Source organism: Sebastes fasciatus, chromosome 18 (assembly GCF_043250625.1).
Source record: "Sebastes fasciatus isolate fSebFas1 chromosome 18, fSebFas1.pri, whole genome shotgun sequence".
Taxonomy (NCBI): domain Eukaryota; kingdom Metazoa; phylum Chordata; class Actinopteri; order Perciformes; family Sebastidae; genus Sebastes; species Sebastes fasciatus.
In genome coordinates, this window is record NC_133812.1 from 10,758,407 (window position 1) to 10,770,769 (window position 12,363).

At 40.3% G+C, this 12,363-nt stretch overlaps 1 protein-coding gene across 5 annotated transcripts in view; it reads right to left on the reverse strand.

Annotated features, from left to right (window-relative positions):
* Positions 1-12,363, reverse strand: part of pak5 (p21 protein (Cdc42/Rac)-activated kinase 5) — an 83,432-nt gene that overhangs the window by 21,246 nt on the left and 49,823 nt on the right. Inside the window, exon 1 of one of the 5 annotated variants that reach the window (XM_074615528.1) lies at positions 10,605-12,280. The exons of the other annotated variants lie outside the window; for them this stretch is intronic. Within the exon in view, the coding sequence (XP_074471629.1) occupies positions 10,605-10,763 (159 nt within the window). The 5' untranslated portion in view covers positions 10,764-12,280. Of the gene's footprint in view, positions 1-10,604; positions 12,281-12,363 lie in introns of those variants that run through there. 5 annotated transcript variants of the gene reach the window in all.

Consider the following 12,363-nt stretch of genomic DNA (forward strand, 5'->3'; position numbering starts at 1 on the left):
AGGAGGAAAGAGGGAAATGGGTGGGAGAAGAGCAGATGAAATACAAAGTATGTGTGGGAGGAGTGACAAAAAACAAACTAAGTGGGATGATGCAAAACTAGCAATAGAGAAGCAGAAGAAGAAACTCTGAAAAGCAGCTGAGAAGGAAGAGAAAGAGGAACCACAGATGGAAAGGGATGGAGAAAGGGTGACGAGGGAGGGGAGGGAGGAAGTGTCGTAGAAAGGGAGCCATGAAAAATGAGGCTCATTGGGAGATAAGGGGGGATTAACCTTGCTGGTAATGAAGGGAGGGTGTGATGGGAGGATGGAGGGAGGAAGAGAGGGAGAGATAATTAATGAGCTTGCCCTTCCTGTGACTCCTAGCTAGAACCCTGGTTTGGAGGCTGCGCTTCACTGGCCAGCAGGGTCCCGGGACCGCTGAGGGGCCGGAGGAAGAGGAGGGGGAGGAGGAGGAGCGGCGACTCTGCGACTCTGCATCGCTCCTCTGCACTGCTGTTTCATTTGATTTTGGTCATGAATCTGACACAAATTAAACAACTTCTCCACCCTTTTAACTGTTTTAACTGAAACCCTCCATTATGGGTTGAAAAAGTTTGTATATCCTCTTTCAGAACTAGTTTGTGTTGTTTATAGGTGATCCGAACGACCACACTGGAAGGCAAAGTGAAAAAAGCTTGCTGTCATAAAGGAAGGAGATGCGGTATTGTTTAAATACGGGAGATAACGCGTTTTCAGACAGTCTCTCCTCTGCACAGCTGACCAATCACGGCATCAAATGTCTTTCTGCTTATCCACTAATTGATTAATCAGCCAATCGTTTCAGCCCTTGTTGAAACGTTGCCTATTTCAGTCCAGTTAATGTTTGGTATCTGAATATTTTCTACCTTTTCCTTCACTGAATTTGCTAACCTGTACATGGATGGTCTCATACAACAGTTCTTGTGATTTCTTAAGAAAAATTATTCCTCATTTTTTGCACGTTTTCCTACAAATGTCCAGAAAGACGTGATGCACGTGTCAATTTCCACTCCAGCCTATTCAAAATAAAACTACTTAATTAGGTTTATGCAAAGAACTTGTATTGCTAAGAAGTGAAAGTCAATTATACGTTCCTTTGCAACGGTCTCCTAGGCGAAAGTCCGATGTTTTTTGACCTAGCCACCCACCCCTACTTCCTCCCTCGACAACTATGCAGAGACTCACTCTTCATACTTCCTGCTCCGCGATTACTCGGATTACATACAAATTGATTTTGTGGGGTATATACAGATTACAGTGCATTACTTTTTTGTAGGTATAGCTACGAACGGTGTATGAGAACAGCCTGACTAAACATAGGATGGGAACTACCTTTCTGTATCCACACACACACACAGAGATACATACAGTACACAGCCTGGCAGATTTAGAGAAATACACACATGCGCGACAACAGAGGCAGATGTGTAACTCCTCCCAGTCGTGAGTCTTTAGTCACACATGAAAGCTCATCACCTACCACACCCCCACTCTCTGTCTCTCTCTCTCTCTCTCTCTCTCTCTCTCTCTCACACACACACACACTGCAGAACATCGCCTACGCCACACACCCACTCTCAACTCCTGCCAGAACACGACCACATAGAAATTATGTTTTTTTGTCTGTTTGCTGACATGCTGTAATACACTATTGTGCATGTCTTACAACAGAAATACTTCTCTTCCTCCGTCCACATCGCACCGTTCTCTCTCTCTCTCTCTATCTCCCTCGTTCTATATCAAAAAGCCCACCGCTGCTCCTGAAGTGCAGTATCCCTTTGCATCAGTGACCAATTTGTGAACAGTAGCGTATTCACGGCCGTCTGAGGAAGATAATATCAGAGAGCCCTTGAGACGGCAGACAAAGAGACTACTCACGACTCTCCTTTGAGTGTCTGGCTGAGGGCCGAACATGACCTGCAGTGCTGATTAATAAGCAGCTACCACAGCCGATGCATAAACAAAGAGGGAAGATATTGTTTGTAAACATCCATCATTCACAGAGTGATAAAAAACAGCGAGGTGTACCATCCTCTACTTTGATGTAGGTGATACTGTACAAGACAAGGGCTCATATCTTTAAGAACAATGCACGAATTCACAGCAAGCATTTAAATAGATAATCTCACACGATTCAGGTGAGCAGCAGAATTAAAGTGTTCTTATCCTCTAGCTCTCTCTGGTGGATATTAGTGGTAAAAGCAACAAACTGCTTTAGATGAAATGCTCCACTGTCCACTTCTATTGTTTATTTAATAAAATATTTCAGGGTAAGTGTACAATACTAAAAAGAGGAAGCCTAATGTCATCACTGAATAGCAGAATACATTCAAAATATTATTTTTAAGTAAAGCAATTGATCAAATTAATTTATATATTCATTCATCTCAGACAGGCAAACTCAGTATATTCCTTTAAATCTCTTTTTAAGACTCACTTTTATATTATGGCTTTTTCTTGACTGATGGTGCACTATTTTATGATTTTATTTTATTTATTATTATTTTATTATTGTATTAATTACTTTTATCATGCTTTTATTGTAAAGCACTTTGTAACCTTGTTTTGATAGGTGCTATATAAATAAAGTTATTATTACTTTTTTCAACATATTACTCATACTTCTAATTAGGATATATTATATGCAACAATTTGAATGAAATTGTTTGTTAATATGTAAATAACAGCAAGGTGCTCCTAAATCTAGGTTGCGTCCAAAATTCCATACTAACATGCTATTTAGTACCTAAAACAGTATGTGAGATTGTTTAGTATGTCCGAAACCTTAGTATGAGACCAATAGTACGTGAATTGCATACTAATTTATTTCCAGTGAAATATTACAGTAGACAACGCTGAACACTACGGAGGCATAAATATCCCACAATGCAATGCGGTAGTGATGACGGCGTTCATAACAGACGTTGACGGAGAGCTCTGTAAACTCGTCATTATCAATAACGCTTCAATTTAAGTGTAAGTATAAGATTTCACTTTGCTAGGTGTAATATATTTTAAAAAATAATTCAGACTTTGATTCTCACAAATTGTCGTTTTGGTCACATGAGGTTGGCATGGGATACCGTGGTGATTTTGGAGGCAGCCCTAATCAGGTTTTAGAAGGAGATGGTTCTGTATAAAACAACCATGGTGGAAATGTTTGTTATTCTTGAGTTTTCAAGAATGTTTCTGCACAAACACACATAAAATACCTCAGCGGAGACTCTAACCACATACCAAGTAACATAGTGGTGGGAAACAAGAAATAAACATTAAATGATAATGCTAGTTTTATTCTATATTTTTCCTATTGTCAATAAATCAGTCAAAAAGACCAAAACCAACGATGCGTTAGTTTCAATATTGTCTGACTTCTCTGCCATGCCTGTTTTTCTCCAAGTCCATTAGTTCCTACTTAAGATAGATCTTTAAATATGGCTCAGAAATGTATAGTTCTATTTTTTTTTTTTTTTTTAAAGGGCTCATTATTTTCCTAAAACAGCCGGGCACTGTAGTTTTTAGCAATCATTACTCAAACATGAGCAAATGATTCATTTGTTTGGGACTATTTTCAGCTGTGGCTTAATACACATTTGGTGTACTAGTATCTACGGCAGCAGAACGGTGTATGATTGACTCAAAAATAAACTACAGTGCCCACGTTTATGATAATGAATGTTGGTCAGTGCAAAGGTGCAGCTCAATAATGTGTTTTTGGACAACAATGGATCTCTATGGCACAGAGGAATGAGCTAATAAACTTGTTAAGTTTATTATTTAATTAGCTAATAAGCTAATAAGATATATCAGGCTTTGGCTACACAGATAATACTTAATAGTACCAATGTATTGTTTGGTCTTAACATGGGGTTTGTTGACAGTAAAAACAATATTGAATATTACCAACCTTGTCCTTTAAATATTAAGTGTTAATTGATTTAATGGGAGAGGGACTGAAGTCAAGACACAGTTCCTGAGGTGAGTTCAGTATTCTCATACTAATCTCTAGAAAGTCAATATTATTTGATCAGAACAGTAGTCACGCCTTGTAAGAAAAGATCATCATAAAGCCAGGCATAAATTTAATTGTATCTAAAGTAATAACTTTAATTTTAGTGTCAAGCAATGTCAAAATGAGCAGTCAGTCAGTTTTTCCCTTGAAAGCAATGTTTTGTATGTAGAAACGTGGGAGAAGCATGAAGTGCTCTGCTGCTCTCTACTGGACTGACTCAGTAGTTCACATCTGAACCACCACACACTCATTGTGAATTAAATAACCGTGAATTAAAATGATGTGGATGTTAATTTCACTGATTAAGGGACAAAGTACAGCGAGGCTTCTGGTAATAAGATTCCCCCGGGGGCACATATCTCCCATCTCAGTTATTAATTAGAACGACTAATCCTGACCTCAAAACCCAGCCGAATGTGACCTCAGATCAGTACGCAAGCTGACAGGTTGACCCACCTGTATTACTTAGTGGAGGATTTCACGGAGCAGTTTCACTGATTTCTTGACATGTTATTAGTGAAACTACAGATGAGGTCTCAGCAAACATGAACAGGATTATTCAAGGAGCGGATTTTGGAGCATTTCCATGATTAATAGGCTGTGAGCTGACCTGTTTCCTCAGGCCATCCTGCTGCCTGTTAGTTAATAACTATCATCTCAACACGGAGGAGGAGGAGAGGCTGCTCATTGAATAGGTGGATACCATCATACAGTACGATACATAATAATGAAAGTTGACTTGAAAATGATTCTGTCTTACAGCAAATGCTTCTGTGTTTTTGTATAAGGAGAAAGGAAGCATAGAAGCCTTTGCTTCTAACAAAACATTTAAAACAAGGAATATAAAGAGAGATCAAGAGGGTTTACTGTTACTGTTAAGTGATGCAATGATTCTATACCTGGGGGACGGCAACAACACAGCTGGTGTGTATAAAAAAAAAACCTTAGTATAAAGTGACTGAGAAGCTTTATATAAAGAAGCTAAAACTAAATTGTTGTAACATCCCTGTGCTGACTGCAGTGACTCCTAACCTTAATAAAATAAGGACTACAATTATGACTATCCAAAATGCCCACCTTCCAGCACAGCCAATAGCAGGCTTCCATACAGTCGCTGACATGTCACATCCATCATCACAGCTTTATGCACACCTTGTTCTAACTAAGACGATCCCGAAAGAAAGCTGTATGAACCATTTTAAGTGATATTCATCTATGAAGGGCTTATAAAATATTTGAATGTAATACAAATCCATTTTTAATAGTTTCTGTTTTGCAAAAGAGAGAACATAAGGGTCAACCTAAACATTAAACATTACCGTAAAAGGTTTATCAGCAAGTTAACCTGTTTAATCTGTAGTTTCTATGTTTTGATATTCATCGGCTTTAAAACTCATCAAAATTCTTGTATTTATTTAACTAATAATAAATAACGGAATATTATAATTGCATAATTAATAATTGCTCAATACATCATTTAATCACCTTTGCTAGTCACTCCAAACTGACTTAATAGACCTCTTAAATAATTTGGAAGCTGAATGCTTGTTAGCTTTAATGCATGACACCTATTCTTAATTGTGACAATAACGACAAAATTACATAATTTTGACACATTTAAAATTACTCTGAGCAGCTTTATACATACAGGCCCTGGTCACAAGATGAACATAAGAAAAGATGTTATGAGATAATTATCAGGGTAGGAAACAAAAGAAAAAAACAAAATTCTGCTTAAAAATTAAGTTAATTTTCTTTAATCTCATCTTTCTTTCTTTTGAAATACTATTTAGTTTGACCTCTTCATGCCACTAAAAACTATTCAAATGAAACAGTCTGAAAACAGAAAATCTGTCTGTAACTGACCTGCTCATAGAACTCATAGATGTGAGGTACGGAAGCCAGTTGTTTTCTTTTATTACTTTTATTGCAGCCAATGGTAAATGCATTCCAACGGCCCAGCGTGAACTGACAGTGATGGAGGTCTATACATCCATGGCTGACAGTGATGGACTTTGTGAAGTTGGCGGAAGGATTTTGTGTCTGTATGTCGTCAGATATGTCTTCAACTCAAATGTATCAGTCATTGTCAAGAAACATCATTTAATTGTTTTTCAGCAAACAAAAATCAAAGAATAAAACATTTCCCTCACAATTTAGTGGTATTTTATTTTTAATACATAAGGGACATAGGTGACATGTTTTATACTGCTCGTGAATAAAATCCATTTAATCTTATTTACATATATGTATTTTGTATGTACCCTTATTTTGAAAACCAGACATAATCAGATGCGTATCCTTCCGCTAACTTCACCAAGTCCATCACTGTAAGCCATGGATGTATACGTCCATGCTGTCAGCTCAATCTGGGCCGTTTGAATGCATTTACCGTCAGCTGACCCAAATATTATGAGTAATAAAAAAAAAAAACTTTTTGTTTTAAAACAAGAAAACTGTTGAATGTTTGAATCATGTTTGTTCAGGGCTTCCGCAATGAGGGATGACAAGTAGACATTGCATTATTTTAAGGGCTCAAAAGCAAAAAAGGTTGGGAACTACTTAAATAACTGCTTAAATCTCAGTAGTATATTTCTACAGGGTAAGGGGTTTCCCTTTTTGTCACATGTGCATTTGTGTACATTTTTGCCCACACAGAACTAGAGGAAGCCTCTGGTGGTGCTCAGTAGGATTAATGTATCGTGTCTATGCGTGTTTATGCGTATCATGCTGCTGAAGGCAGTCTGCGGAGCCTCTTACACGAGCTGCTGAGTATTTGAGACTATGTTTTCCTCCTCTTGGCGAGATGCCTCCGACCCCCACAGCTCCCGAGCCGGCAGCTCAAACCAGTGTGACCCAGTCACCTTTGACCTCAGCTGGGTAGAGCCTCAGCTACAAGCTCCGGGATCCATGAGTCACACAGGGTTCAACGCATGGAATGAGGGATGATTTCCAGCAAAATGGATTAGTGGCGGAAGCATAATGAAATACAAACATACAATCAGACCAAATCCCCGACCTTAAGCATATTAGCGCAGTAAAGCCTGGACACCATTCTTTTTTTCCATCCCTCTAAGCACTGGCAGATTTAGGTTGATTCAGAAACGTAGCCGGAAAAAATTGCTAGAAAATATAACAAGAATAAGTGGAATAAAAGAAACTGCTGTGCCTTTGCCAGTGTGATCAATTACATGATCTCTTTTTCGAAGGAGTTTCCAAGTGAGTCTGTCACTGTCAAGGAAACTTTCTGATCTAAAGGAGGAGAGAGGAGACGGAGACGGAGAGCATGGAGAAGAAGAAGAAGAAGAGGGGGGGATCAATTAGATGTCCCTCAGTTATCTTCTTGTCAACTCTGAGACAGATAAACAGACAGCTGCCCGCTATAGATTAATTACACACCGGCGCTCATTAATCTGAGCCCCGTCAGCCTCTACATCACATCTCCACCCCCTTCTATCCTCATTCAGCGCTCACTTTCTACTCCTTTTTCCACTCATTAGACCGCTCTCCTGTTGTCGTCTCTGCTCTCGTTTTCTATTCCACTGCTGTCGCACACACACACACACACACACACACACACGCTTTCTTCCTATGTTACATTTGCAATTGTCAAGGTTACTATCAAAAGATAGATTGAAGCCTTTTTATAGTATGATGCAAACACACTAAACTAAAATGGTGAACATGGTAAACATCATACCTGTTAAACATCAGCATGTTAGCATGCTGGCGTAAGCATTCAGCTCGAAGCACCCCAGTTGGCTGAGTACCATGCACGTACAGCCTCACAGAGCTGCCAGCATGGCTGTAGCATTCTTATGCATATGAGTCTCAATTTGGATACTTCCGTACTTACACTTGCTATTCTGAGTGCATAAGGGCGTTCACACTGAGAGGTATGGCCAAATGGACACTTCTCACCCTCAATGGTTGCCATCTTTGCTACGCAGCGGAAGGGGATGGGCCACCACCCTATTTCAAACTTGTGAAAATGGCGGGCGAGGAAGCTGTAGCCGTTGTGATTGAAACGGCGAACAACGAACTATACAAATTTAATTTATACATGTGTTTTTTTTTTTATATTACCACTGTACTGTAGTCGGATAGAAGCCATTATTGGGTTAATTTACCCGTCTGAATTGAATTAATGGCGATACGGCGTGATGTCCGTGGCATCACCAGCTGATCTACCGAGCTTCCGGTGAGTGCACAACAGCCAAGTGAGATTTGAGATAACACTACCCTGTTGAAATTCACACACCACGCAAGTAAGTACATAGTGTGCACAGTGTGTACTACATGGAAGTGTACTAACGGAAGTATCTGAATTGAGACACAGCTTAGTCTGTCACTGACTCACAGCTTGATATTTTGGAAAAATAAAAGTGAAAACAGTAAAGGTCCTGCGGTAAGCATCAAAATCAATAACTAGATGTTAGCTGAGAGTAAGCTACAGTAATATTTCTATTTCTACAGCATGGATATCCTTGTCTTCTGGCATTTAACAGAGTATAGAAAACAATATAGCATTCAATACAGGGGTAATATATATAATTTACCTTAAAAGAAAACTGTTAAATTGTATTTTTTGTACATGTATAAGTGTATGAAACTCATTTTGTCAGGAATTTTCTGGCATTAAAATAGATCTAATAATAGCACAGATGAGGCTTATGAAACAATAAAAATGATGCTCTCTCTAATCTGCCCCTGAAATGCTGATGGATGGATAACAATTTTCATTCAATATCCTTCCACGGGGATAAAGGAAGTGTATGATTTGAAAAAAAAACTGAATTGTGTGGCTGTAGTTTTCTATCTGTCCACACGAGGATACTGCAGGTCCAGTCATGAAATCACCTCACACCACCGAGTGAGAAACAAAGAAAGCAAATAATGTTTATAGAGCCTTTGTTATTTCATTTTGAGACACACTTGCTCGTAAACAGTGATGATGCTGGTTTTCAAATAATGTGGTTCACTTAAAATATCCACGTTAGAGTTGTGGATAAAAGGAATAAGCACATTTATTCTAACTTGACAAGACACGAAGTTCAAGAAGATCTGGATTTTGAAAAATCACCCTAAAGTTGGAAAGCACTTAAAATCCATTACAAACTTGCAGCATCTCAAATCAGTTTTTCCTGCAACAATCCTTCCCTATTTAAAATTCACAGCCTAAATGTCCTTCCAAAACAACCCACATTCAGACACTGAAGGATGGTTGTTAGCCAGGACATTTTTGAGCTGCCCTGGCAAACCCACGTCGCAGAAAAGCCAAAATTCCCCCGCTGACTGTGGCTCCGAAGCCTCCGTGAGAGGTGATTTGCGGAGTGTGACTGTGAATGGCAGCCGCGAGAGAAGACAAAGTGAGAAAGCAAGGGAGGAGGAGCGGAGCGGAGGAAGGAATGAGAGGGGTCTAAATCAATGCCATCCACTTCAGCTCGGTGCCAAGAAAGACAGATGCTCTCTCTATCTGTTTGTGTGTGCATGAGGGTGCAGGCCTGCGCAGACACGCATCAATCAGGAGTTATTTTCCCTCAAGTCTATTTCTGCTTTGACCAATTTAATCCTAAATCAATGCAAGATGGAGTGCAATACATAGATACTGAGCCAAAATCAAACTTGAAATTAAACGCGTATATCGATCACAGCGTCCCACTTTCTTTTCTGTCCATTAAGAAGTTGAATGAATGCCACGGTCGTTGTGCATGAGCAGCAAGCGCAGTTTGGCATATTTGGAGCAAAGAAATACTGTATTCATGTGTGTGTCTGTATCTATATGGTGATGGAGGAGGCATTCAACTGTCGCATTTCAAAAACGGCCATCCAGAAAATAAACTGTGAAAGGCTTTTGGGTTACGACAACTCGTAATGAGTGGCCGTGTTAGAGATTCTGGAGCTGCTCCACATCCGAACACTTGTCTAGACCTCATTCATTCTCAGTCTGGACACTCCACTTGCCTTGGAGCTCGCCCAATATCATTAATACACACTGCAATAAAAAATCCTCCTCGAATTAGCGTCTCCCTGCCTGCACATGTAAGATCCATAATAGCCCACTTCTCCCTATTCAATAAAGACGCAGGATTGCATTTCTGCCCCCTGAAGCAAGGACTGGGTGACCCTGTTCAATCAGAAACACTATCTCTCTAAGCTCCGTTTCCATATGTATACGTACAGCAAACCCAGCAAAGCTACAAAAATAACTCCTGCCATGCACAGTGCTCGGAGCACAAACCTGCCCTCTCCAGAAACATGAGTAAAACAACCTGCACAGCTATAATTCACGGTGTGTCACACTTCAGGGTAAAGAATGCAACAGAAATAGAAACATGTGACCCTTTAAACTCCAGATCTCTGCAAAGTCAGCACAAAACGGCAGAATAAATGCTGAATGGAACAACTACTGCCTTACCTGCATCATCACTGTTTGGTCTAATATGTTTACACTAAGTGCTGAGAACTGCTGGCAGTGAGAGCTGAGACCTGTTGCACAGACAAATCTGCATAGCCAGCATACCAGCATGCAGTCTTGGCACACCACAAAACAGAAACAGTCGAACAACCCCACCTGTGACTGTTTATGAATCGTCTGTGCCTGGGTTTTAAACACCACCGCCTCCTCAGCCTTCATCGCTCCCACCGGCTGCCTCAGCTGCCTCGGCCTCCTCGTCTCTCTCCTGCTCGCTCCGGCCCCGATCTCCACCACCGCTCCTCTCCCCCCCGCCATGATAAGTCGCTCTGCCCGGCAGCAGCTGCATCCAGACGCGGCTTGACTGGAAGTCTGGAAGTCTGGCCCTCTGCGCCCGCAGCAGCTACCCTCTGAGAGACCCGATGATCGAGTTTCCTCCTCCGTCACCTGCCAGAGAGCTGGTGGGGGGAAGGTGGGCGGCTGTGTTCTGCCATCACTGACCCACTGACATTTACAGTAACGCTGTACCAGTTATCACCCTGCGAGTCATGCCCATTGTCACGTGCCTTATACTTTACCCTCGCTGTGCCAGTCTCACTGTCACACACACCGCGACCTGGACTGTCTGACCTGGACTAAATGTCCAATGTCAAAAAATGTGAAAATTCAGTGTCATTTAACCTTTTCTACTCCTCTCCTCTTTTTACTGCCGAGCCATTTTGGTCTTTTTTAGAGTGGTACAGGGGGGGTTTTAAGGGGAGATAGCAGGTCAACAGTAGATGTCACATAGAAGTGGTATACATCATCTGAAAGCTGGGAACCTCAAGATTAATTTGTATGTCAAGTTTTTACAGTCATAAAGAAGAAATAAACATGAATTCATTAATCAACATAAATTGTGAAAGTGTATAGGGTTTAGAACATTATGATAGAAGTATATGATGGTCATTCCCATGCTCTATTTTGTCTTATAAGTTGTTGCAGCAATTTTTGGGTCGATACCATTTGCTACACAGATTTGGTGCTACATTTAACCATTTTTTACCACTTGAGAATTGATAAAAATGATTGATAATCCCTCCAAAATACAAAATGAAGACACCAAGACTTTGAGGAACACCATAGAAAAAGCCATGCTGTGATTTGGTATCAAAAACTTTTCACATTTGGAGATTTCTGCAAGAATTGCATTTCGCGGTGATTTGATGGGGAGCACTTCAGTTCTGGAAACTTCTCAGAAACCCCCTTTTTGTCAATATACCTAGGAAAGCCATCCATCCTCTGAATGCCCTAGGTCTGTAGTTTGTGGCTGTAAAGTTTCATGAGGCTGCGATTATCCTAGAGGTCACCACAGGTACTTTATACAGTGAGGCCAAGTTTTAAAAAATGATCTCAATACAATAAAAATGGCTACTATGGGAACTAACATCATCACATATGAATACAGTTGGGCTCATTGGATCCACAAGAGTCTCAGCTTTACAGTCATACCCATGTTATGTAATTCCAAGACTATGTAGGGACCCCTGTATGCAGAAACCTTTTTTAGAAAAGGCAAAAATAACACATTTATACTGCATGCAAAAAACTGCATGGTCATTGCATTTGGATATCTTGAGGTCAGAGGTCAAGGGACCCCTTTGAAAATTGCCAATGCCCGTTTTTCCTCACTAAAATTTAGCCAAATGTTATTTAGCCTTCTTCACGACATGTACCAATGGATTCCTTAAGTTTTCTAGTTTCATGTGATACCAGTGCCTTCACTCTAGCTCTAAAACTGAGCCTGCTACAACCTTTGAAAGAAAGTAAAGTCAGCCGAGGGCGCCCGCGCCCTCAAGGAGTGGAAGACTCTTGTGGATGAATTGCTGTAAAGAAGGCTGCATTTCATGTTATCTGACAGACAAACTGTCACAGTTTG